The sequence below is a fragment of the Schistocerca nitens genome, chromosome 1 (genome assembly GCF_023898315.1).
Source record: "Schistocerca nitens isolate TAMUIC-IGC-003100 chromosome 1, iqSchNite1.1, whole genome shotgun sequence".
NCBI classification, from domain to species: domain Eukaryota; kingdom Metazoa; phylum Arthropoda; class Insecta; order Orthoptera; family Acrididae; genus Schistocerca; species Schistocerca nitens.
The window spans coordinates 426552399-426579176 of record NC_064614.1 but is presented as its reverse complement, the minus strand read 5'-3'; the positions used below and the strand labels follow the sequence as shown (position 1 = coordinate 426579176).

Here is a 26778-nt window from a genome sequence, read left to right as displayed (position 1 = left end):
CTTGTGATTGCTGTAATACTGTACATACGGCATCATATTGCTTAAGTAGTATAAAACTCCCTCTGTGACATGTTGCTGCTTACATTATTGGCAGCTTGTGCCGATTGTTGGAGTTGACGATTCTGACAGTTTACTGTCCCATTATGGATTTGTATTGGCAGCCTAGAAACACACAGTTTCAGGGATGGCTCGACTTCTGCAAAATGTAAGAATAATAATTATTGATGACATACGGACTTCACTTTGTAGTTGCCATGCCAGTATTAGTAGTAATAAAGTAGTAGTAGTAGTAGTAGCAGCAGGAATGTATTTTGTATGAAATTTCTTGGAAATTGTGCTTGAAATTGCCTGTTTACCAGTAGAAAATTGTTCATTTCTCTCATGTTGTCAGTTTCCTTTAGTAGAAAAGATTCTGTAGTTGGAATCAAATGGAATACACATGGCATAATATATTCTTCTTCTTTTAAATGATGATGACGGCGATAATCGTGATCACCACCACCACATGTTATCTCTGTGAGAGAAACAGTGATTGTAAGTGCCTTATTTCAGAGCAGGTTTTAGTAACAGCCAACAATTACAGCAAAATGTTGTATTGCCATTGATGACTGTTACAAAAATTGTTCTCCAGCAATATAACCTTATTACTTGTACATCAAATTATAAAATACCAACTTTATAAGAAAGGGTTAAGTAAAATATGAACAGGGTGTTGCATAGGACGCAAACCACAGAACTTGTTATTGTTAATAACATCACCTGCTGTGTAAGTGTTTGGCGACAAAGATCACTAACTGTATGGCAAAAGGTGTGTGAGCACACTACCTTCTGAATTTTCATTCTTGCAGAGAATGACACATGTGGAGAGATGAAATACTTAACTTTGTTACACAGTCAACTCGGCAAATCTGGAGTGTTATTCTTGTTGAATAGCATGGTTCATTAGACTTTACCCTATGTTTTGTGGCCTCACACTAGCAATCCAATGTAGTGAGTTGTGTATATGCGTAAGTGAATCATTCACTCTATGGTAACCAATGACAGTACCTACACCACCTAACTTAAAATAGTCCAGTTGGTCCATTGCTGAGTGGCGTCTCGTCGTCAACAGACTATTTAGGGTGTAGTGGTGGCTCTTGTGGAGGAAGAGATTTTTTTCTTGTGTCAGGTGGCCAAGATTTAGTATTCTGTTCCTAAGAGTGCTGCATAGTGGTCGGTAGGTGGGAAATTGGAGAATCCGGTAGGCATATGGGGATTGGACTTGAACATATTACAGCAGTGACTATAAAGTATGGATGGCAAACACTTGATGGCAAGACTATGTTTTAAATACAGTGTTGTTTAATGATAGTACTGTGTTTACCAGGTTGGTGCATACATTTCATTCCCAGATTTGGAAAGTAGAGAATCTGTGATGATCATTGACTCGACCAGTTAATGTTTTCCAAGGAAAATATCAGTTGTAATAAAAATCATTATATTTTTTGATGAGTTGATACTTGACTCCATAAAGAATGGTCCAATATGAGTATACAGGCCAGAGTCGAATATGAATATTGAGACATTGTGTGTGTGTTTATACAATAATGCAGAGGTCAGTTGCTCTGAGGAACTTGATCTCTCTCTGTGGATTTGGGACACTTGACAGGATAGATAACCAGCTTGATGCTTTTTGCTATACTCAAAATGATACAAATCTTAGTACCATAAATACAAATGATAGTACTGTGGCTGGTACTGCTTGCTTTCCAGTTGCTGCCAATGTAGTCTATTTTCATTAGCAGAAAGCATTGAATTTAACAAACCATCTACTCTTGTGGGTGACTGAATTTAACAAACCATATACTCGTATGCTTGTCAGAGGACCTGGTAGGCAGAGGTAACAACCCTACTCTTGCTACACAGAACAAAACTTTCTACTGTGATGGTAACCCAGCCATTACCATGCTTTGCGGCATCATTGTTCATAAGAGTAAAGTTCAGAACACCACCACAGAACACCAAGGCACCATGCAAAATCACCTGTGTACCTACATGATTTTCTGTATTAATTACAATATTATCGATGGCTTTATAAACTGTAGGGTGGGTACGCCTTCTCCTCCTATAATAACATGGCATCTTCTATGTGAGTGGTCCAGTGCTGTTTCTCGTGCAGCTGCATGACGACTAACGCCTTCTTACCAAATTCATTACTTATATAGGCAAAACTGTTGTATCCTTGAGACCCAAGATGTACCCTTTCCAGTTAGTGGCTGACACAAAAATTTTATAAGTTCGCAGCTGGAGCACAATCCCATACGCGTGCTGTAGTCTCTTTAGCATCATGCGTCTCCGCTGGTCATGTTTGTAAACATAGCATGATAAGCGGTTTTGGCAAGATGTCCAATAGACAATGATGTCACGACTGTTAAACGATTCAAGCCCTGGCACTTTTTATACTTTAGGACCACATACTAGAGTGACAGTAACCCAACCATTGCCATGCTGTGCTGCGTCATCATTAGTTAGGGTAAAGTTCAGAACAGCACCACAGAACACTGATGGTCCATCTAGAATTGCATAGGGAATAGTAAAGGGAAAGTTTATTTAATTTCTATAGTATTGTGAGAGATCACCAACGACTTTAATTTTCTTGCAGTTATCAACACCTTTGACCCATACTGAGACAGATTTGGATTCATTTATTTTACGATAATTCCTGGCCCTGATAACCAATGGCATGGTGGACATATCAGATTTGTCAGGTGTAAACAGGGACATGGGTAAATCGTATTACATGTCCACCATGCCATTGGTTATCAGGACCATCCAGGACATCCATACAACTACAAAAATTTACGGAAACCATCTTTAAAACCTTTATTCCACCAAGTAATTACATCACCTGCCCATCCTTCACGTGTATTATGATATGGTTTTAGGTAAATATTAATTATCTGCTGGTCCCAGTATTGCTTGTGAAACTGCTGTATATAACATTTCGGTACGGGATAGTTGAAAACAAGGGTACATCTAGAACCGGAGGCTCAAGGATGCAACAGTTTTGCCTATATAAGTAATGAATTTGGTAAGAAGGCATTAGTCTTCAAGCAGCCTCATGAGCAACAGCATTGGACTACTCACACAGAAGATGCCACGTTATTATAGGAGGAGAAGGCGTTCCTGCTCTGCAGTTTATAAAGCCATCAATAATATTGTAATTAATAGAAAGTATTATGTGGGTGCACAGGTGATTTTGCATGGTCCCTCGGTGTTCTGTGGTGATGTTCTGAATGTTATGCTTACGAACAATGATTCTGCACCGCATGGTAATGGCTGGGTTACTGTCGCTATAGTACGTGGTCTTAAAGTAGAAAAAGTGTCAGTGTTCGAATCATTTAACAGTCACGATATCACCACCTATCAGCATGAGGCCTGTCCCCAAGCCAATAAACTTTTGTGCCTAGGATATGGCAAAAAATATCAAATGTATTGCTCATCCCATAAATTACATTGCTCACGGAGTGCAAATTATCGTTGAAGTAAAAGACATTTCAATCCAGTAGTGAGATAAATTTCCTGTACCACATCATAAGGATGGAAACCTCTTCGCTCTGTTATTTTCATGTTCTCTTGAACAAAAAATTCATCTGATGTATGATTCAAAGCAAACAAATTGATATATATTAGTCTTGCAGTCTGTCAGCTTTACCAATGAACTACCAAGACAGTTTACTTGGGGCTCCAACACAAAGCTGTTTCTCACAGTTATTGCATCCTTGATTCTGTCATCACATTAAGTACCTTTCCCATTTCTGCAAATGTAGAAATCGTTTGGTTTGGGTTTTCTTATGTGTATTTAGAGAATGTGTCCTTGAGCTGTGCATCAGGAAGTTAGAACTGCTGTTTGGCCACGATAAGTTGACACTTTGTGCAGGGGCTATTGGGAAGAGCAGGAGGCAAGCATTGCCTCAACATTTGGATTGCTGATGGAGAGAAGCAGTGAAAGGAGTGTAACACTGCCTTGTTGCCGCAGTGCTGCCACCATTTCTTGTGTTTCGTGTATTTATGGAACTAGAGGTGACCCACACAGGAATATTGGCTGCACTTGAAGACAAATGAATACAGTGTAACCCCACTTTAATGTTCGCAGAATTAAATTTTTCTCATCGTTTACGACATTTTTATACATTTTTTTTTTTTTATCATTCTCATCCTAAATGTGAATCTGCACCCGATTTTGTATCAATATATTTATAATTTTCCCACATTTTATGCAATACAGAAAATGTTCATGGAGAAAAAAAATATGCTGGCATGATGTTGGCCATTCAGTAGTGTTTACAGATATTACGAAGTTAAGTTTCTTGACATCAGGGCACTCTACTCAGTGGATTTGAACCAGTAAACGTGTAAAAGTTTGAACAACTCGTGCCATTTCTCCTGCCACTGCCAAGCCCTAATTGGCATTGTGGCTCATGGGAGTAACTAGGTTCCTTTGAATAAAGATATCATGGGCAATCGCAGCCATCGTGACACCTTTGTCGAAGCAAATTTAGTGTGTTTCAGCGTTTGGCCACTTTTAGCACTAGTCATTCACTTTGCGTTGCTCAAATGTTTTTAGTTTTAAGTTTAAACTCTGTGCTGGTTATGTATTTTTTTCATGCTGAGCAAAATGTGTTTCGCAGATTTATTCTCGCTTTGAAGTGCATTATTCATTTGTATATTTTTTGTGATGTTACAAAACAAACAATGTGAGTGATAGTTTGTGTGTGTGTGTATGATCTTCCACATAATTAAGGAGGCACAGTACCTGATAACCTCAAAAAGATAACTACAGTGCAAGAGATGAGGAATAACACATATTCAAACACCACACAAAATACATATGTACATAATTGCAGTTGACAATGAGAAAAAAAATTCTTGAAACACATCATGTTAAGCATGAAATAATATGTAACTAATGCAGTATTTCATTATTTAAATAATGAATGACAGCCCAAGCTTTCATTCATTATTTAAATAATGAATGACAGCCCAAGCTTCCAAAAACATTGATTATGACTGAAATTGAGTCAAACATTCCTACTTCCCAGACAATTATCAGTTTCAGTTACATCAGCGATTTTTATCGGAGAATAAACCTTTATTAGATAATAAATAAGTCCCTGACAAGTCTTTTGATGCCTGCTATGTACATATATCATACATAAAGTGTGAAAATGCAATGGGGTATCCTATACATGACTATTATAGCATAAAACGGTATTTCCCACATTTTACACCATTTTTTTGAAGTCCCTTGAAAAGTGTAAAAAGCAGAGTTCACTGTACATTCTGAAAGTGCTGATCTCTTCTGCTATTGGCATTACTAGTAAAGAGAATCAGCATATCTTGGCCAAAGACACTGATGAGCCAAAACATTATGACCACTTGTGTAATAGCTTGTTTGTCCATCTTTGGAATGAAATTCATCACTGATTCTGCATATCAGGGATCTGACAGTTTGTTGGTAGGTCTGTGGAGGTATGTGGCATGAGATGTCTACATACTGATCATGTGATTACGTAAATAACAGGCTGCTGATTTGCGTATGTGGTGATAGCGCCCAATAGCAAGCCAGATGAGTTCCATTATGATTTACATCAGGTGAATTTGGTTACCAAGACATCAGTGTGAGTTCACTATAATGCTCCTGAAACCACTGTAGCACAGTACTGCCTCCGAGACACAGACAGTTATACTGCTGAAAGATGACATCAAGATCGGGGAAGACATTAAGCAGGAAGGGATGCAGGTGGTTCGCAGCTGTCAGTGTGTCTTTGATTACTACCACAGGTTCCTTGCAAGCACAGTCAAATGTCTCCCATAGCATAATACTGCTCCCCACAGCCTGCATCCATGGTGCTGCAAATTTCAATCTGCCATTCACCTCAATGGCGGTGTTTTTGGAGACAACCATTGACCTAGCGTAGCAAAAATGTGATACACTCAAAGAGCCAACGAGTTTCCATAGATAAACGTTCAAATCCCAATGGTGCCATGCCTACTGCAATGTCGTTGGGTAAACCTGTGAACACGTAGGGGTGGTCTGCCGTGGAGCTCCTGTTCAACAGTGTATGATGAACAGTGTGCTCCGAAACACTTGTGCATGCACCAGTATTGTGGTCTTTCAGTAGAGGTGCCACAGATCACCATCAGTCTTACTTTACAGAGCAGACAAGCCTTTGAACCTCACATTCTGTAAAGTGTCATGTATGTCCAACAATGTAGCACCTAGTGGTAGTTTCACTGTCTTTCTACCTCTTTCTGTAGGTGCTCACAACAGTAGCATGTGAATACTTTACTAGTTTTCCATTTCTGGGATATTAATTGACAGGCTCTGTGTAATAATAATGTGCCCTTTGTCAAAGTCATTTATCTCAGTCAATTTCCCCATTTGCAGCCCATATCTGCACTGTGTGGTTTTCACCTGGTTTGCTTCATCCGACAGCGATAGTAGTAACTAAATTGACAACAACGTCATTAAAAGTAAGTCGGACACAAAAATCGAAGTTGTGTGTAGCTCATGTTATTCTGTTTTTAAATACAATTCTGTGGCTGGGAGTAGTGGTGTACTCCTGTAATCTAAGCAGCAGGGAGACCGTTGTGTGGGAGAGATCTGGAGCAACTACAGATTTGGCCATTTCATGAGCTCAGGAATGACCGCGATGCCTTCATCGAGCTCTGTAGATCAAAAGATGGCAGTGCGGAATTTTCGACAAGTGGTGGCTCATGGTTAAGAGAAGCAAAATGCACTTGAAAAAAAAAATCATCATTGGGAAAACTGAAGCACAGGACTCAACAAAAAATTTGCGGAATGTACTGCAAAAGCAAAACTTCGAGAAGACGAACTCTGAAGTTGTTGGTGCCTTAAGAATTATTCCGTGCAGCAACGATCATCTGGGAAGAGCGAGACACAGGTGGCGCTTGACCAAACAATTGATTTTTATAATGTTTTATTTATTCTAAATTTGCATTACCAGATCTTCACTAGAATACTGTGTGGCATACACCTGGTTTGCCCCTTCCAAAAGAGATATTAATAAGTACATCAACTACAACGTGATTAAAAATAGGTCAGACGGGGGGAAAATAAAAAAAAACTGGCAAAATGTTCGACACTCAGCATTGCAGGAGGATGTCAGCCAGTCAGCCTGTCAGGATGATTGCTTTTGCTGACATCTTTGGCAGTAATGACTGCACGAATTGGCGGTATGTCATACAGAAAGAAAGAGCAGCTGATGCTACTGAGGACTTGCCTGCAAGCATTTCTGATAACTTCTTGACCTCTTATTCGTGATGGTATTCAGACATTCAAAGGTGATGCTGATTCTTGCAGACGAATGCAAAATATCTGCATTGTGTGTTTCCACAAAGTGATTTTTATGCTAAAATGGTGATTGTCCTACAAGTTCATGTCAGCTCCACTTACATGCTTTCGTTACTGCATCACATGCCCACAACACCATTAGGCAGCATCCAACATTCAACGGGCAGTGGTCATAATGTTTTGTCTTATCAGTGTGTTTGTCACACTCATGATTACCAATGTTATAATTTTTATGAGCACTACTGCACACACATTTAGTTCAGATTTCAGCACCAACTTCTTCTCCTTTCAGGTGTTCTCGAAGAGCGGTTTTTAACTCCGTATTAATGCTTTGTTCAAATTTATTGTGGTTCTCTGGCCACAAAACTGGCTTCTCAGTTTTTGTTCTAGTTTTATTTGATAGAAAGACGACTTGATCAAGCTTCTTTCTGAGTTCTCTGACCTACTGCTTATTCTTTCAAACCATAGTGGTGTCTCATTTATTTCATTCTTCCATGGATGCTACAATTATGTAGCTAAAGTTATCTCCTTCTAAATTATGAATTTTTGGAGGTAGTAATGACTTTTACATATCAAATAGTAGATATCTGAAACAAGATTTGATAACTGGGATACTGTGATGGTTTCTTTATTGTTCACAGGCTCGATTGCAGCAGAAGAGTTGAGGGCAGACATCCTTGATCTAGTTTTTCCTTTCCTAAGCATTCCCCTAGCTTACAGTTATTATTGATTGGCATCACAATTTGTTTATTTCACCATTACTCTGATTAAAATAACAGAGAGAATTGTGTTGAAGCTGAAGTTCAGTAATATCTTCAGCTAAAAAATGCCATCCTGAAATTTAATATCTTCATCTAAAAGAAATGCCACTCTCAAATTAACACCAAGAGTGTGCCACTGGATTTCAATAGATTTTCTGTGTTAAGCCATATTTAGCCCATTCTAACAAACCATAATATGTTGATGGCCTTGATGATGATGGAAATCAATGCAGTCAGTGAGAAAGAGGGGAAGGAGGGGGAAAGACGAAAGGATGTGGGTTTTAAGGGAGAGGGTAAGGAGTCATTCCAATCCCTCCCACGTGGAATGTTTCCCTACATATATATATATATGTATATATCTAAAAGAAAGATGATGAGACTTACCAAACAAAAGCGCTGGCAGGTCGATAGACACACAAACAAACACAAATATACACACAAAATTCAAGCTTTCGCAACAAACTGTTGCCTCATCAGGAAAGAGGGAAGGAGAGGGAAAGACGAAAGGATGTGGGTTTTAAGGGAGAGGGTAAGGAGTCATTCCAATCCCGGGAGCGGAAAGACTTACCTTAGGGGGAAAAAAGGACAGGTATACACTCGCACACACACACATATCCATCCACACATACAGACACAAGCAGACATATTTCAAATGTCTGCTTGTGTATGTATGTGTGGATGGATATGTGTGTGTGTGCGAGTGTATACCTGTCCTTTTTTCCCCCTAAGGTAAGTCTTTCCGCTCCCGGGATTGGAATGACTCCTTACCCTCTCCCTTAAAACCCACATCCTTTAGTCTTCCCCTCTCCTTCCCTCTTTCCTGATGAGGCAACAGTTTGTTGCGAAAGCTTGAATTTTGTGTGTATATTTGTGTTTGTTTGTGTGTCTATCGACCTGCCAGCGCTTTTGTTTGGTAAGTCTCATCATCTTTCTTTTTATATATATATATATATATATATATATATATATATATATATATATATATATATATATATATATATATTCCTATCTTGTAATTCTTATTTTGTCTTGTATTTTCTTCATTTATTATTGAAAGCCACTTTACTGGCATTGTAATAACTGAGGAGTGCTCATCAAATCTTTCTGACACAACTTAGGGTGATAGATTGATGCATCGTCTTCCAGAAGTTACAGGTCATATGCTGAGTGCCAGAAGTGAACAGAGCTGCACATACCTTATAAACAGTACCTGTATGATTCGCCAGGGAGACACTGGGTCAAAGAAATTAGTAGCCCTGTTGGCCTGCCACATGAGTCTCCTCATGCAGTTTACTGATGCCCTACCATCAGTAGTGACTACTAAGACTCATCAATTCGGGCAACATGTTTCAGTGGTTAGTGCATCCATTGGTGTAGTCGTGTGCCCATCCTAATCTTTACGCCCTGTGATGTGTGGTGGGCAAAAGTACGTGTGTGGAGCATTGGCTTCTGCACCCTTTAGCCAGAGGTGATTCTGCATTATATGGCAATTCAATTCATATTGGTCTCTCATATTGCTTCATGGTGATACGCAAATGAAGCTTAAGTTGTGACCAAATTACTGAGTTAAGTGATGGGCACTTACCTGTAATCACCATTACTTCAAAAATTTACATTAAACATGCAGTAAATAAATGGAAAGTAATGTATAGCAACAGTCCATCTGAACAATAAAAAAAAGTAAAAATGCTTAGGTTTGTTGGTGATGTACCAGTTTTTATTGAATGTATTTGGTTGGTCCACAAGTCTGTAGCACGTTGCTATGGGTTTATTTGTTGATTGTCTTTTTTATATATAATTAATTGTTGCTGTTTGGGTTTACAAATTGTCATTTGGAGATAGTGAGTGGAGTTGTGTGCACTAAAAGATGGAGTGCTAAGAGGAGTAATCAGAAAATTTCAGACATATTCTTCTGTTTGAATTCATTCTAGGGGTGACAACAGTGCAGCCAGAAACTTTTGTGCTGTGTATGGGAATCATTCCATTGGACAAAGCATGCCACAAAAATAGATTTCTTATTTTGAGGAAGATGGTTTTGATATTTAGTTACTCTCCAAACCTTTTAGATTTGATGAAAATCATTTAAATGCATTAATCTGCAGTTATACACGTCATTGCACTCAAGAACTGGCAGGTGTGATGAACTGTGATCATAACACTATCATGGGTACCGCATGCTCTAAAGCAAAAATCACAAAAATCAGCAGTCTCAAGTGTGCCATTCTTCTGTTGACCATCTCGTCACTTTGTCAACCCATGTTGTGAACAGTTTTCTGCACAAATACCAGACTGTGCCTGTGTTTTTTGATTTGGAGAAAGCCTACAAAATCTGTGGACGACTGGTACTCTCTACACATGGGGTTTCCGAGGCCACTTTCCTTCAGGAATTTTTAAACGATAGAGTTTTCATGGCCCATGTGAGTTCTGCCTCGTTGGACACCTTTATCCAGGGAAATGGGATGCATCAGGGCTCCGTGCTGAGCATCATGGCCATTAACCCTATTATGGCCTGTCTGCCGCCAGGCATCTCTGGTTCTCCTTTTGTCGACAATTTTGTGATCTATTGCAGTTATCCACAGACTGGAGCGTTATCTTCAGCGATGTCTCGATCAACTTTACTCATGGGGCATCAACAACTGCTTTAGCTTTTCCACTGGCAAAACGTTCGTATGAATTTCTGGCAGCGCAATGGGCTTCTTCCACCATATTTACATCTGGGGCCTGTTGCTCTTCCATTTGCTGAAACTACAAAATTCCTCAGGCTCATGCTTGATAGGAAACTTCCTTGGTCCTCCCACGTGTCTTACCTGGCAGCCTGCTGTATGCATTCCTTCAGTGTCCTAGGTGTCCTAAACAGTAGTCCCTGGAGAGCAGATCAGGCCACCCTCCTTCGTTTGTACCACCTAGACTATGAGTGTTTCATTTATACGTCTGCAAGTCCATCCTTCTGACACCATCTAAATACAGTCCACCATCGTGGAATCCATTTGGCCACTGGTGTCTTTCACACTAGCCCAGTTGAGAGTCTCTATGCAGAAGATGTTGAACTACCGCTGTCATACCAGCATGTGTTTCTACTCAGCAGATTCGCATGCTGTTTGTCTGAAGTTCACTTTTGGCTATTGCTCCAGCAGCTTAACTTCATGCTCCCTGCCACTTCCCTGGTGGGTGTGAACCCTTCACCACCTTGACTTTGTATGGCGGCCTATGTTCATCTTGGACTTCATTCACTTACTAAGGAAACTACTCCAGATTTGATGTACCACTGTAAGTTTTTCAACCTTTGCATGGCACTTAGCAATACTACCTTTGTGTACACTTATGGCTCTTGGACTGTCTGTGGTGGTAGATGTGTGTGTTCATCATTGGCACTGACGATTTTTGGTATCAACTTGCGGAACACTGCTCAGTATTTACAACAGAGCTCTTCACCCTGTATTAGGTCATGCAGTACATATGGCAACACAGGCTTCTCAATTGTGTCAGCAGCTCTGATTCCCTCAGTGCCCTTCAGAGCCTGTGTGTGCTGTACACAGTTCATCCCTTACTGCAACAAATCCAAGAAAGCTTCCACTTGCTCACCCTTGAAGGAGCCACCTTCTTTTTCGCTAGTTCTTCCATTCCTTCCGCTGATCTCCTTGTTGCCATCTGTCAGCAGGTGGTGTCTTTTTGGCATCAACACTGGTCTTCCCTTAACAGGAACAAGCTCCGGGGAACTTAGCCTCTCCCAGCAGCTTGGCTGACCACCTTTCGGCCCTCTCACCTCAAGGAGATCATTTTAGCCAGGTTGCGTATTGGGTACAGTCATTTTAGCCATCACCATTTGCTAAGTGGTGATCCCCCCCCCCCAGCTTCTGCTCATTGTCATCACCTTTGACTACTTGCCATTTCCTTACTGTATGCCCTTTTTGTAACCACTTTCATTCTTATGTATATTTGCCATCTTGAGTGATCACCCATTTTAACAAATGATGGGCGGACTGTGACCCGCATTTTACTTTTTATCCATCGTAGCAATATGGCGAAGAACATTTAATCTTTAGTTCGGAACCTGTGTTGTCTCTACGGTGTATTTTGTGGACCTTTGACCAAGAGGATGGCCTTGATCTTAGCCCTCTTTTCTACCATTGATCGAGCTTAACATGTAGTAGCTTTTAACTACTTTTTTGCCTTAGTGTTCTAAGGTTCTGACATGGTCACATGTGGCCTTAGTCTTTTTGCGCCCTAAAATGAAACAGAACAAAAATCAGCGCGAGGCCATATGTGCATCTCTGCCTGCTCTTCATCAATTGGCTCATGAATAACATTGACCATTCCTATCCTGTATCATTATTGGTGATGAGAGATGGTGTCTTTATGCTAACATAAGAGAAGAAAGTAATGGTTGAGCCCAAACAAAGCAGCAACTCCACTACAAAGTCATGTCTGCATCCTCAAAAGATATTATGCATTTTGTGGAACAGCGACAGTGTGGTGTAGTACAAATTGCTTCCCCGAGGTGTAACCATCACCGCTTACATTTGTTGTCAACAACTGAGACATCTTACTGACACAATGCTAGAACAATTACCAGGGAGATTGCGTGATGTGGTGCTGCTCCATGACAACACCCACCCGCATTGTGCTAGACTGACAAAAAGCACTATATAGGTGTTGGGTTGGGATGTCATTCTGCACCCACTTTATTCACCTGATCTTGTGCTCTCAGATTTTCACCTTTTTCCATCTGTATCAAACAACCTTCAAGGAACTTACTTCCCAGATGAAAATGTGCTCTGAACATGGCTCAATAAGTTCTTCACCTCAAAGCCACATGATTTCTACAGTAGCCCCAGCATTGACAGACTGTTGTAAACAGTAAAGGAGAATATATTATTGATGACTAAACTTTCTATTATGTATATCTCTTGCGTTTATCAAAGATATGGAAAACACTATGAACTTATGCACCAGCCCAAGAAATTGTGGATCTTGTGTTTCAGAAAAATCCAGCAAAACTCCAAATCTGATGAAACTTTCATTGTCCCTAATTGTTTCCACCAATGATTTCAAAAACACTACTACCAGATGTTCTCCTGTAGGGTATATGGGAATAGAACCACTGTGGGAACTAAGTCAGTGGAGGACCATGGCTTATCGTGCTACATGGGATATTTATCAGTTTTAGTGTTGCTCAAATCAAATGAATGAATGATGAGAGTGAATTAAGTGAGCTTGAAATGAAATCAGGACCAACCTGTTAGAAATACTGAACTGAGAATGAAGTGAGTGTTTCAATACTAATGAAAATTTATATCAGACCAGGACTGGAATTTTCTGCTTTTCGCAAACAGGAGACATCAGTGAGTATGAAAGTTTAAGTCAGGCTTCGAAATGAACGTGTATAGGTAACTGATTGCTAAAAGCGGGAAATAGGCTTTTAATTGTGATCCAGCAAATAATTTTCATTAGTCACAACATACTCGTACTTAACATTGCATGAACTGATAGAATGACGAGTTGAGAAGTCTTCGGTAATAGAGAAAGAACAATGTGGATTTTTATCAGGGAATATAGGATCATAAAATTACACATTGCTCTTCCATAGTGAAAAATGACAGAAAATAGTACAGGAAGAAGATTAATACTTCGGTATTTTTGACAAAGTAGGTAAGACAGAGAATGGCAAGAAATACTGACTAATGAAGAACTTGAATTGTTGTCAGCCAATCGTAAGATAGAGAAATAACGAGGGTGGCTTGAAAAGTTCTCGGAACAGAATAGAAAAAAGTACTTACATCACTGAAACTTTTTTCAATGTAGTCTCCTTGTAAATTAATGCACTTGGTCCAACGATGTTCCAGTGCCTTCATCCCATCTCGAAAATGAGTTTCCTCCAAGCCTGCAAAATAGTTGTCAACTCCGGCTATCAGTTCTTTGTTTGAAGTGAATCTTCATCCACCAAGAAAAATTTTCAGCTTCGGGAAGAGATGGAAGTCTGACGGAGCCATACCAGGTGAATAAGGCAGATGTGGCAACAATTCATACCTTAGTTTGTGTACTTTTGCTATGGCAATGGCACATGTGTGCAGGAGCTTATTGTCTTGATGGAAGATGACTTTCTTCCTTGCTAAACCTGGCCTTTTTTTCAATATCTTTTGTTGCAATTTGTCCAGGAGGTTAGCGTAGCATTCTCCAGTAATGATTTGCCCAGTGGGGAGATAATCTACAAACAGAACCCCATCACATCCCAGAACACTGGTGCCATGACCTTTCCCGCCGAAGGAATTGTCTTTGCTTTCTTTGGTGGCAGAGAATCAGCAAATTTCCACTGCTTTGACTGTTGTTTTGCCTCTGGGGTATAGTAGTGCACCCAAGTTTCATCTGTGGTCACAAACCGGCGCAAAAAAATCTTGTTTGTTTCTCCTAAAACGGGCCTAACATTGTTCTGATATGTCTATTCTCATGCATTTTTGATCCAGCATCAAGAGCTGCAGCACCCATCTTGCAGATAATTTTTTCATTTTTAATTCTTCAGTTAAAATGTGATATACCCTTTCAGATGACATGTGGCAAGCATGAGCAATTTGAAGCACTTTCAATTGCTGATCCTCCATGACCATTTTGTGCACTTCTGCAATGCTTTCTGGAATAGTGACACATCTTGGCTGACCACTGCGCGGATCATCATCTAAGCTCTCCCAACCAAATTTAAATTAGTTTGTCCACTTGGAAACAGTTGAATATGAAGGAGCAGAGTTCCTCAGTGTATTCTGGTAATTCTCATTAATGTCCTTTGCTTTCATTCCTTTCTTGATAAAGTACTTAATCACTGCTCAAATCCTTTTTTCCCCCCCTCCATCTTTGCGAATCACTACGCAGGAACAACAACAGAGCCACATCACCATCACAGCTCTCTTCCAAGGGCACTGATGTGGCTTATGTTTTCAGGCAACAGTCCAATGAATATCACGTGAACAACTCATTGTGCTAGTGCTGACCTCTTGTGGTGATTCTGAGAACTTTCCAAACCACTCTCGTAAGAAGAAGAAGGAAGTGCAGCAGCAGCAGCAGCAGCAGCAGCAGCAGTAGTAGTAGTAGTATCCTCGGCGTCTTTTGCCATGGCATATCTGAATAAATTCTTCTCAGTTTTCAGGCCATGTTTATTTGAATAAATTACTCAAGCTTTCCATGGCAGTCTCTGCCATCGTCATCAGGAGTAAAAACCACTAACTGCCGGAGCTGGCACAGTTTGCTGCTTATAAAGGCATGATTGCAGCATCTAGCAGCAGTCAGAGAGGGCCAAAATGAAGTGTGAATGGAAGATGAGTTTTGCAGCTGATAGCAGCTCTGGTCTGCCACGGAACTGAGTGACATCAAGTGGCACGAGGGGTTGACGCCATGTTTTGAATTGTCGCTCCCACCTCTCTACACGCATCAAGCATCCGTCTCTGCTTTCTTTCGATATCTAAAGCCCACCCCCAGGTGCTACTCATTGTGTACACCCTAGTCTCTGTCGCTGTTTTTTCTGATCTCAGCTACCTCCTATACAACAGAGTAACAGTACAGTGATGCAAGAGCCGAGACTCTCATCTTCTTAAACTGTATTTTGTGTCCGTTTTCCAGGCAATACGCAGTGACGGCCAATTTTTGAAGCTGCCTTTGCTCAATATTTTGCTTGTGCTCTGCACAACATGCCACACCTGTGTGAGTTGTTTGACCTGTATAGATGCTGCTGCATTTGCAAGGGGCGTCATTCACATTTGGCACACAAAGAGCTATGTCATCATTAGCAGTGCGCAGCATATCTCATATCTTGGGAGCAGACTGTAACACTGGTGTCAGTCCAGTCACTGCACCACACATCCTAACTTATTGCTCTTTGCCCCATAGTTCGGCAGGAAAGCAGCTGGCTTGGCCTCTTCTGCTGATTTACAATTCATCCTTCATTGGTGGCATCTGAAAGTCTGTGCAATGTCTCTCATGCTATAACCATTCTCTCTGAACAAGTCTCAGATGCTGCAGTACACACTGTAGATGGTCTTCATCAGAAATAATCTTCGCTCTGTGTACTAATGTGTTCAGATCCACTTTTTTTGTGTACAGGGTGGTGCAAACTATCGGTGTTCAAGTACCAGTCAGTGTGCATCGGTTTCCTGTACACTAAATGACCAAGCTGGCCTCTTGCCTTCCTCTCAACTAAAACAGCCATGTATGGTAGCTTGCTATCCATCTCGATCTCAGTAGTAAGTTTAATTTTGAGATGGACACCGTTCATGTGAGCGACAAACTGCTGCAGTGCATTTTCACCATTGGGCCATATCAGGAAGGGGTCTTGAAGCTTAGGAAGTAAAATGGATGCAACATTGCAGACTTCAGAGCCTACTCCATAAAGAATTTTATGAGTGCTGGAGACAGTGGTGATTCCATCGTTGTATTATCCATCCTGTCATAATATTCGCTGTGGTACAAAAAGTACATTGTCATTAAAACATGACAGAGGAACTTGTCAATTCCAGGTGGAAACTGTTGGACTAAAAGATCCAACAAGTTTTATACTGGCACATTATTAAAAACATTAAAACATCTAGACTAACCATTGTGTTTTCTCAAGCTATTTGCATTTTCTTAAGTGTTTCAACAAGTATCTGCAGCTTTACAAACTGGAGTTCACAGTGTTCCAGTTTTGGTGCTAATAACCCTACTAGTTGCTTTGCCAGTCTGCAGATGGACAAACTGATTGCACTAACTGGGCCTAAGAGAGACATTTTGCTTATGTGTATTCGGCAGTCCATAAAGCCTGGGACGTCTGGGGGCACGAGGCATCAGTTTCCTCATCATTTCATCTGGTAAACCAGAGTCCTTTAATAACTTCCCTCTCATTCTGATGATTGCGTATATTGGGTTGCGATTAACATTCCAGCATGTGTCATCTTCTAATAAATGCAGCTCCTTCAGGTGGTAGTCTTCAGTGTTAAGAACCTAGGTGGCATATCCTCTGTCAGCTGGCAAAACAACCCAGTCCTCGTTCTCACATAGGAATCATAAGGCGCATCATTCTGCCTAGTTAATACTAGATTTCAGTGGCTTATCTTATGGGGGCTGGTGGTTAGCCTGACATCCTCAGCTGAACTGTGTAATAGATGCTGAATGCATCTCTCTATTCTGCTAACAATATCCAAAAATTGATGACTCTCAAATGGGTTTTTGACAACAAGATCAAGCTCCTTGTCAGTCACGTCAGCTGTCTCACTATGCCATGATTAGTTGTCTTCAAAAGTCAGTACACTGCAGCAATTTGAATCTGGCACTTAACTACAGCAAAGCAAAAATTACCTCCTTGTCCTGGCAACGTGAACTGAGAATAATGTTCCAGCCCACCCCTAAGGTATGAGATGCTGAACTCTGTTAAAGACAACATAGTTCTTCATGTGCCTGATGCATATGGTACCCCTCACAAACGTGGCAGCATCTTTATAGGTCAAACAGTTCCCACAGTTGTGAAGTATTGTGCTGAGCACAAGTGGAATATTGAACAAAGGGAATTTGACAAGCCGGCCATGGCTGAGTATTGGAAAATGGACACAAAATACAATTTGAAAAGATCAAAGTCGTGGCTCATGCATCAACATATTGGAATTCCATTATACAGTAGATGGCTGAGATTAGAATAAACTGTGACAGTTTTAACAAAGACCAGGGGCACACACCTGGTAGTGTGTGGGGACAGGCTTTGGATGTCAAAAAAAGCAAAGATGGGTGCTTGACGCTTGTAGGGAGGTGGCAGTGGCAGTGACCTCTTGCACCTCTTGACATCATTCAGAGCTACCATGAGCTGCCAAACTCACCCTCTGTACATTTCATTTCAGCCCTATATGATTTTTGCCATATGCTGTGATTGTGCCTGTGTGAGTGGAACACTGTGCCAGTCCTGTTAGCCAGTGGTTATATGACTATGGAAGATATAGCTAGAGTATTTTATACAAATTGATGCAGCTTGAGAACTAAGAAGATTTTATTCAGTAGTAGTAGTAGTAGTAGTAGTAGTAGTAGAAGTTGTTGTTATTTTTAGCCTGTGCTTATAAACAAAGAGAGAAATAGTACTTCAATGTTAATCATTAAAAACTATAAAATTTAAAGTGAGTATACTAATAAGTGGAGTAGTTAGTTGAAGCTTGTCATTGCGTTCGATTTTTCAGTGACTGAATGGCCAAATGGCCGTTTCTTCATAACAAGGCCGCTTGTTCCATTTAAATGTTCCAAGTTCAGAAACAGTTTCTGATTAAAGTTAGCGCACACATCAAATGACTCAGTACACTAATTTCATGTGAAAGAAAAATTTTAAAGTTGATGTAAAAGAAGATCTCAATGGAAGCAGTGAAGATGGACCCATTTGAAGAGGTGGTTCAGGACTACTTTACTGTGTAGATACCTGCTGCACGACTTCATGATAAATACTATCTGTACCATGAGAACAAAAAAATTATTAAAATTAGTGTTTCTTATAGACCTCTTTGATGGGCCGGCCGCGGTGGTTTCGTGGTTCTAGGCGCGCAGTCCGGAACCGCGCGACTGCTACGGTCGCAGGTTCGAATCCTGCCTCGGGCATGGATGTGTGTGATGTCTTTAGGTTAGTTAGGTTTAAGTAGTTCTAAGTTCTAGGGGACTGATGACCACAGCTGTTAAGTCCCATAGTGCTCAGAGCCACCTCTTTGATGTATAAATAAAAAAATACGAACAGTGAACAAGTTTCCTCTTTTCTACATCGTGGGATGTTGTTGACTGTTGTAACACCTGAGCCTCATTTATCATCTGACTTTTGGATATTCTGTGAGGCTATAAATATTGTATTAACAGACTGTAGTTGATTTCCTTCTCAGTGCGAATAAGTTCGTACTTCAGAAATACAGAACACTTTTAAACACCTACTTTGCCTACTATTTACTGCACTGCTGTTCATCAGTGAAATCCCTTCTTTAAGTTATGACTTTCATATTACGCATTTAATTTTTAAAGGCATTTGTTTTAATTTTTTTTATTTTTGTACAGTTTGTGCTGTGTGATATTGTCCTTTCTAATAGGTGAGGTAGGATTTAATGTTGGGAGATGTAAAAAGGAAATTATGAGTTGTTGATAGAATGCAAAAGTGGCTTTGTATGACTGAGGAAACTGAAATGAAGACTCAGTTAGGGTGGAAGCGATGTTGTATTTTTTGCTAGAGGAAATGGAGAGGGATAGTAACCGTATATGTTCTCAAGCATTCTGACAAATTTACTTCATCCAGTTTCTCACAACATTCCACAAGCAATATCTGTATAATTATCTTCCATAGTGATGTGTTTGTCAATCTGTTTAGTTCTGTTTGAGTTGCAGATAACAGTCCTGGCTCTTCTTAAATCCACGTAGACAGATATATTTACAATTTCGGTGATTACCATACCATAGGTTGTTTCTGATGTAGAGTTTCTGAGTTTGATTCATAGTAACTTCCTCACATTTTCTTGTAGTTAAAATATCTGATCATAAGGTCTACTGAGTAGCTGCCTGAATCCGCAAAACACTGCCATGGTGTCAAGCATAAGGCTTACACCATGTTGGGAGGGATGTCTCCAGATGGTGTGGCAGCAAGTGGAGGATGAAATATTTGTTTCCTTCTAAAATTTTATTGATAAATTAAGAGACAGAATTGCCAGTCAGTACTAGATTTCAGGAGCTGAAATGTGCAGTAGTGCCAACAAACACAGAAAAATAAAAGTGACACACTATCCTAGCTTTTGGAACTAATAATTACTTACTTGGGATGGAGAGAGGGATAGGTTGGGGAAGGCTGACAAGGAAGGTCATATGACTGATCATGAGATGAGAAGGAACCATCTTTTGTGTGTGTGTGTGTGTGTGTGTGTGTGTGTGTGTGTGTGTGTGTGTGTTTGCAGTACTACATATTTTGCCTCTTGAAGATATGTGCTAGCTGGAAATTCTGTCTCCTAATTTATTAGTTTTCTTGATTAAATCTTTCAGTGATATAATTGTATAAGTGGAAGAAATGGGAGAAGACTGGCTCATAATGTGTTTGATTACTGGTAGGCCAGGGCTGAGTCAGTTTTTAGCAAACTAAAAGTAGGTGATTCATTCTTCTACTTCTGACATGGAAGATTCTTAAAATAGCCATACTTAGGGGAGAATTTCAACCGAACAAAGGTCCATACAAAATTGTCATAGTCATTGGCATCCATATCTGAATCACATGTGTATTATGAACTCAGAATTGAAACCCATGTTATAACCAGTATTCACAATAATTAAATGTTCACTGACACTATGGGTTCAGCACTGTTTCTCCCTCTCTATCATTATCTTTTTCATAAAAATTATGTGTAATAGGTTCTTTTTGCAATTGTTCTGGCATCATTCATTTATTTATTGTAGCACTGTTTAAATCCAAATCCAATATATAGAACAGTTTCCTATTACATTTGTTTGCTATCCATGAAGTGTAGCTCATTGTGACAAAAGCAGTGAAATTTTCTTGAAACTGGTGTTTCCTTGTAGCTTTCATAAAATCAGAGAAACTAATGTTAAAAACACACACATCCATATCAGCAATGGAATATTTATTATGAACAATTTGCCTTCTTTCCTCTCTCTCTCTCTCTCTCTCCCTCTCTCTCTCTCTCTCTCTCTCTCTCTCTCTCTCTCTCTCTCTCTATCTTCCTTCCCTCTCTCAGGTTTTTGCACTTTAATCCCACTCACCTCAGAATCTTGAATTTGCATACCATTGATTCTTGACTTCTGCTGTTGCATTCCATCTCCTCCATTGCCACTGGCATACCTTTTTTCTTATCATTGCCATTAAGTAATGGCATGCTATTGTGTCTGTCCATGAAGACTTTTTTATGGTCACTGTGTCTTCATTGTGATGCAAGGACCACCTATTAAACTGAAATTATTGTCATATCTAGTTGTGGGCAAGATAGTTCACACTACAACTGAGCCTACAGTTCAAATTGTCAAATAATAGTTTGTGCATGAGATTTGCTCAATACCATTTTCATGATGTATTTGTGCACATTATGAGGTGGTGGTGAATAAAACTCATCCTAACATTGTTCATCACAACACAAAATTAAAAGCTTAATTCATGGCTGCCATTTTAGATGCCCCAACACCTGCTGCTACTACTTGTATTGTTAAATATAAATTGTTTTACGACATATTTTTCCAGTAAGTACAAAATGATATGAATTAGCCTCTGTTTTGTATTACAGGAAGAAGAAGCACTGTTGAATGAGATGGAAGTGACAGGCCAGGCATTTGAAGATATGCAGGAGCAAAATTCAAGACTGATACAACAGTTGAGGGAGAAGGATGATGCTAACTTCAAACTCATGACAGAGCGTATAAAATCCAACCAGCTTCATAAACTGGCCCGAGAGGAGAAAGATGTGCTTAAGGAACAGGTATGCATTGGAATGTGAAGTGTTGGTTGTATTGTATTGTATGCTGTCTGTACAGATGTGAGATTAAAAATATTTAAGTAAAAGATGAGAAAATAGTCAGTTGCAAAATACAGTAGGAAGATCTTGTTTTATGAAAGTACAACACTCATTCAGGAAAGCTTTTGAGAGTGTCAAATATTTTCCCGTGAAATACTTCCTGGTCAATGAAATGAAACCCAGGTTTTCATTTGGGTTTTTATACAAGTATATTATTTAGGTTCTTCTATGTTTTGTTGGTATGTGTAATCAGTATTATTAGTGAACAGTGGGTTTATGTAGCCATTAGTTTTTTTTTACTTGCTTATAGTGTGTTGTTTGGTGTACAAGGGCCTCTCTTTTCCAATAAGATGCTGTTCACGTTGATAGCTCCTCAAAATAAAGAAACCGTAATATTATAATTGCCCGCTTCAACCAGAATTGAGAGATATTAAAGCAGGTACCATGTAAATATTTGGTCATTGAGTAATTAATCTGTTCCTGTCTGCAGTGTCATTTGTGCTTCATTATTAAACTGATTACAGATCATCCCAGTATTACAAAGCATATATTTCTACACCTACTGTGGATGACAATTAAGTACATTTCATTTCATACCACACACAAACTTTTTCAGTTATGATTACTGTTTGCAGTAGCCACAACATATTCATACTAAATATCTCTTGAACTGATTGAACAATGAGTTAAGAAGTCTTCAGTAACAGAGGAAGAACCACTTGGAGGATGATCAAGGAACAGGTGATCATTAAATTGCTCATTACTCATTGATAGCAAATGTAATTGGTGAAAAGAAAAGAAATAGTACAGTATGAAGATTAAGCCTTCTTTCCACATAACTACATTGCTGAGGAAGGATAATGGTAGACATTTTTCTAGTCGGTTTCTTCATTTAGCTTAGTGCAAGATAAACCATCAGTTCAAGGTCTTCCATTCTCATAAACAACCACAGTTTGTTCTAGTTGGCACTTTTTACACATTGCGGGAGATCATTGGTAGGCCCAACTTTGCTTTATTTCTCATTTCTTATCTGTTACCATTCTGAGGCTTAAAGGAGATCCTCAGGTCACTACAAGGGACAATATGCCATAACAATTCTCTCCTTTTTCCTCAAGATGTTAAAAGTGTTTAACAGTTCACAAGCTGAACATACTTTTTGCCCTTGATACAAAGTGCTCTGTAATGACTACCTTCATTAATGTACTCTTTGACCACTGAAATTGGTCATAGCACCTCTTTCACATACAACCAATCAGTATCTTTCAGAGTTAATCATCAGTCACTGTGGGAGATTATTGACAAAAATTTCACTTTGTACTTTAAAAGTTTCATTAGGTGACAGCGAATGGGACTGGAATCCAGATGTGACTTTCAGGTAAGGTACGGTCCCAGTTGAGCTATTTGTACATCTCTTTGAATCCAGCACATTACTTTGTGTAAACTGAAATCTGGGGGAGGTAAATGGGGGAGTCTACAAAGAATAGTGTAATGTACATGGTGTTGGATATAGACACAGCTTATACGTCTAAATCCATCTACATTTTTAAAATAATATAGCCTCAGTTCCATTCCAGTAAATAGAGCCCTGTTGTCTGTACCTTATTTACATCTGAGACCTACATGAATATTGTGTTAAATATTTCTCTGTAGTAGAGTCTTCTCCGACCACTCCCTACCTTCCTGCAAACACCCCCCCCCTCCTCCCCCTCCCGCCTCTTGCAGGTCCGGGGATTAGAATAAGCCTAAGGTATTCTTGCCTGTCATAAGAGGCAACCAAAAGGAGTCTCTCACATTTCGGTTTGGCCTTTATGTGATGGTCCCCTGTAGGGTTTGACCTCCATTTACCAAAATTTTCCTGAAGAGCGAGCCAGTTGGGCCTTACATGGTGCACAGTGTCCATGATGTGCTGAAACATCTCGCATCTTTCATCGATGTGGACCTGCACTTCAGCTCATTTCCAGCTGTTAACTAAGGTCACCCTCCTGAGTGCGTTTTTCGCCATCCTCTGTGCAGTATCACTTTCTACAATGTTGATAGTAATGGTCTACTTAGCTCATTTGCACTTGATATCCGGCATGGTAACCAGTCTATTGTGGTGGGGCCGCCATGTACCATATTGGTTGTAGTCCCCTGACCACACAGGGATCACCCTGCTGATGCCTGCGCCATTAACTCCCTACATTTGCCAAACAGTAGATGCCTGTCAGCCTGGGGCATCGGGACTCGCCAATGGTGGCCTTTGCTGCAGTTGGGTGTTGCCCCTGGGGAGGGGCCCTGGTTGGAGTGGGTGGCATCAGGGCTAACAACACGCCATGAAGTGTAGTATGTCATCGCTTGCTGGTGGTCAAACACCATCAGTCTCTAAGTGGTCAAGTCTAACTTCAGTGCTAACAAATAAGACCCCAAATCATTCCACCCCCCCCCCCCCCCCATCTGGTCACATCATGAGAGGAACGCCAGGCTAAGGATGACAGCAAAGCTTATTCATCCCGGTACTTTGTATGTACAAGAGTTAATGGGGAATCTTTCTTGTCAATAGAACCTCAGTTTTTATGGAGCATTTAGAGGACAAGTTTGGGGAGGTGGAGGGCTTGTCCAAAATGCGGTCAGGGTTGATCTTGATCAAAACAGCACCCTCTGCCCAGTCACAGGCACTACTCACCTGTGACAAGCTGGCGGATGTTTCTGTTTCCATCACGCCCCATAAGAGTTGAAATATGGTTCACGGTATCGTATTCCACAATGACCTTCTTTTGCAGTCTGACGTTGAGCTGCACGCCAATTTAGAGTGGTGAGGTGTCCATTTCGTCCGGCATGACCACCTTGGTGTGAGGGATAATCAGGTTGCCAGCGATGCCTTCATCTTGGCCTTCGAGGGTGACACATTACAAAGTCAAGGTGATGGTCTGCTGCTGTGATATAAAGCCATATATCCCTCCCCCGATGCGGTGCTTTAAGTGCTGGAAGTTCGGCCATATGTCTTCTCGCTGTACTTCCTGCGTCACCTGTTGGGATTGTGGATGTCCTTCACATCCCAATACTCCCTGTGTCCCACCTCCCATCTGTATCAACTGCGGAGAGCGCCATTCACCTTGCTTGCCAGACTGCAGTATTCTCCAGAAAGAGAGAAAAATAATGGAATACAAGACCCTGGACTGACTGACCTACACTGAGACTAAGAGAAAATATGATAGGCTACATCCTGTTCATATGACGTCAACCTACACCTCCACTATGACAATGGTTCTACCATCTTCCGTTCTGTTGCATACAGTTGGCTCTCAGAGCCGTGAGACTCCACCTGCCTCCTTGATGATGGGGGAGGCACTTCCCTCCCTGTTGCTCCTGCACAACCTACTTCAGGAGCAACCCCCCCCCCCCCTCCCACACACACACACACACACACACACACACACACACACACACACACCAACCATTGGGGACATCAGTTCCCACTTCTCAACCAGAGAAGTGTAAGTCTTCTTCGGCTCCTCTCATCAGGAAGGGATCCCTTGTGTCACTCCCTTCCCAGGTTCCTACTAGTGGCAAAGCTGACACCCGCCAGTGGCTGAAGCAACCACAGGTAGCTGATCATAGGGCTTCACAGTCCTCCTCAGTCCCTGAGACTGAATCAGAGAAGCTCTCCCAGCCAAACAAACCTAAGGAGCAGCGAGAGAGACCTAAAAGGAAAAAGACCCCCAAGAACCAATGCACTGTGGTGGCACCCACACCACCACTACCTACAAGCTCTGTCTCTGCGGATGAGGTGGAGATTCTGGCGTCCGCTGAAGACCTAGACTTCGCTGGGCCCTCAGACACAATGGATGTCGATCGCACAGGTACTCATCTGGTGGCAGCAGGTGATACTGAGTCGTAGACTGCCTCATTGAGTATATTTCAGGCCTTCCCAGTCTCACTATCACGTAATACTCCAGTGGAATTGCGGCGGTTTTTTCCACCACCTGGCTGAGCTGTGGCAATTGTTAAGCTTTACACATGCTTTCTGCATTGCCCTCCAGGAAACCTGGTTCCCAGCAATGCAGACCCCTGCCCTCTGCGGCTATAAGGGATACTACAGGAACCGTACTGACTATAATAGAATGTCAGGTGGAGTTTGCATCTATGTGCTCAACTCAGTGTTTAGTGAACCTGTGCCCCTTCAAACCCCTCTTGAAGCTGTGACTGTCAGGATAAGGACAACGCAGGAAATAACTGTCTGGGGTGGCACCATACTTACTGGCTGAAGTAGGGAGGTCGAAAATTTGTCACAACTCGACCTCTGCCTATTAAATACACACATTTCAGAGAGACACATGGCACATATTCAGCCATTCATCTCTCGGTTTGCAGTCCCATCTGTCTCCCATCTATCCACTGGAGAGCGCATGATGACCTGTGTGGTAGTGACCACTTCACCATCTTCTTGTCACTCCCCCGGCATCATGCATCATGCCCACAAACACCTACCCAGATAGGCTGTAAACAAGGCAGAATGGGTGCTTTCACCTCTGATGTCACCGCTGAATCTCCCCCACATGGTGTCCTCGATGTTGCAGTTGAGCAGGTCACTACAACGATCGTTTCTGCGGCGGAAAACGTGATCCCTCATTCTTTAGGGTGCCCAATGCGAAAGACAGTCCCTTGCTAGTCGCTAGAAGGCGCTGAGGAAAATAAATAGCTTCCACAAGCTCTACAGCGATATTAGAGGCACCCTTCCCTAGAGCATCTAATAGCCTTTAAGCAGCTCCGTGTCTGCATTCACCAGCTTATAAAACAATGGAAACAGGAGAGTTGGGAGAGGTGAGTGTCGACGATTGGGTGCCATACGTCACTATCCCAAGTCTGAACAAGGATCTGACGTCATTTTGGGTAGCAGACCCCAACAGGAGTCCCTGGCATTAACATCAATGGCGTGTTATCTACTGACACAAATGTGATTGTGGAGCACTTTGCTGAACACCGTACTCGAGCCTCTGCGTCGGAGAGCTACCCCCCAGCCTTTCGCATCCTCAAATGGTGGATGGGAAGGAAAGTCCTCTTGTTCACTAGACGCCACAGTGACCCCTATAACGCTCCATTTACAGAGTGGGAACTCCTCAGCGCCCTTGCACATTGCCCCGACACAGCTCCTGGGCCAGATCGGATCCACAGTCAGATGATTAACCATCTCTCATCTGACTACCAGCAA

At 41.1% G+C, this 26778-nt stretch overlaps 1 protein-coding gene across 4 annotated transcripts in view; it reads left to right on the top strand.

Moving 5' to 3' along the window:
- Positions 1-26778, top strand: part of LOC126250572 (E3 ubiquitin-protein ligase Bre1) — a 260407-nt gene that overhangs the window by 209626 nt on the left and 24003 nt on the right. For all 4 annotated transcript variants that reach the window (XM_049951572.1, XM_049951573.1, XM_049951571.1 and 1 more), the window contains one exon: positions 21363-21554. In XM_049951572.1, coding sequence (XP_049807529.1) covers positions 21363-21554 — 192 coding nt within the window. The remainder of the gene's footprint in view (positions 1-21362; positions 21555-26778) is intronic.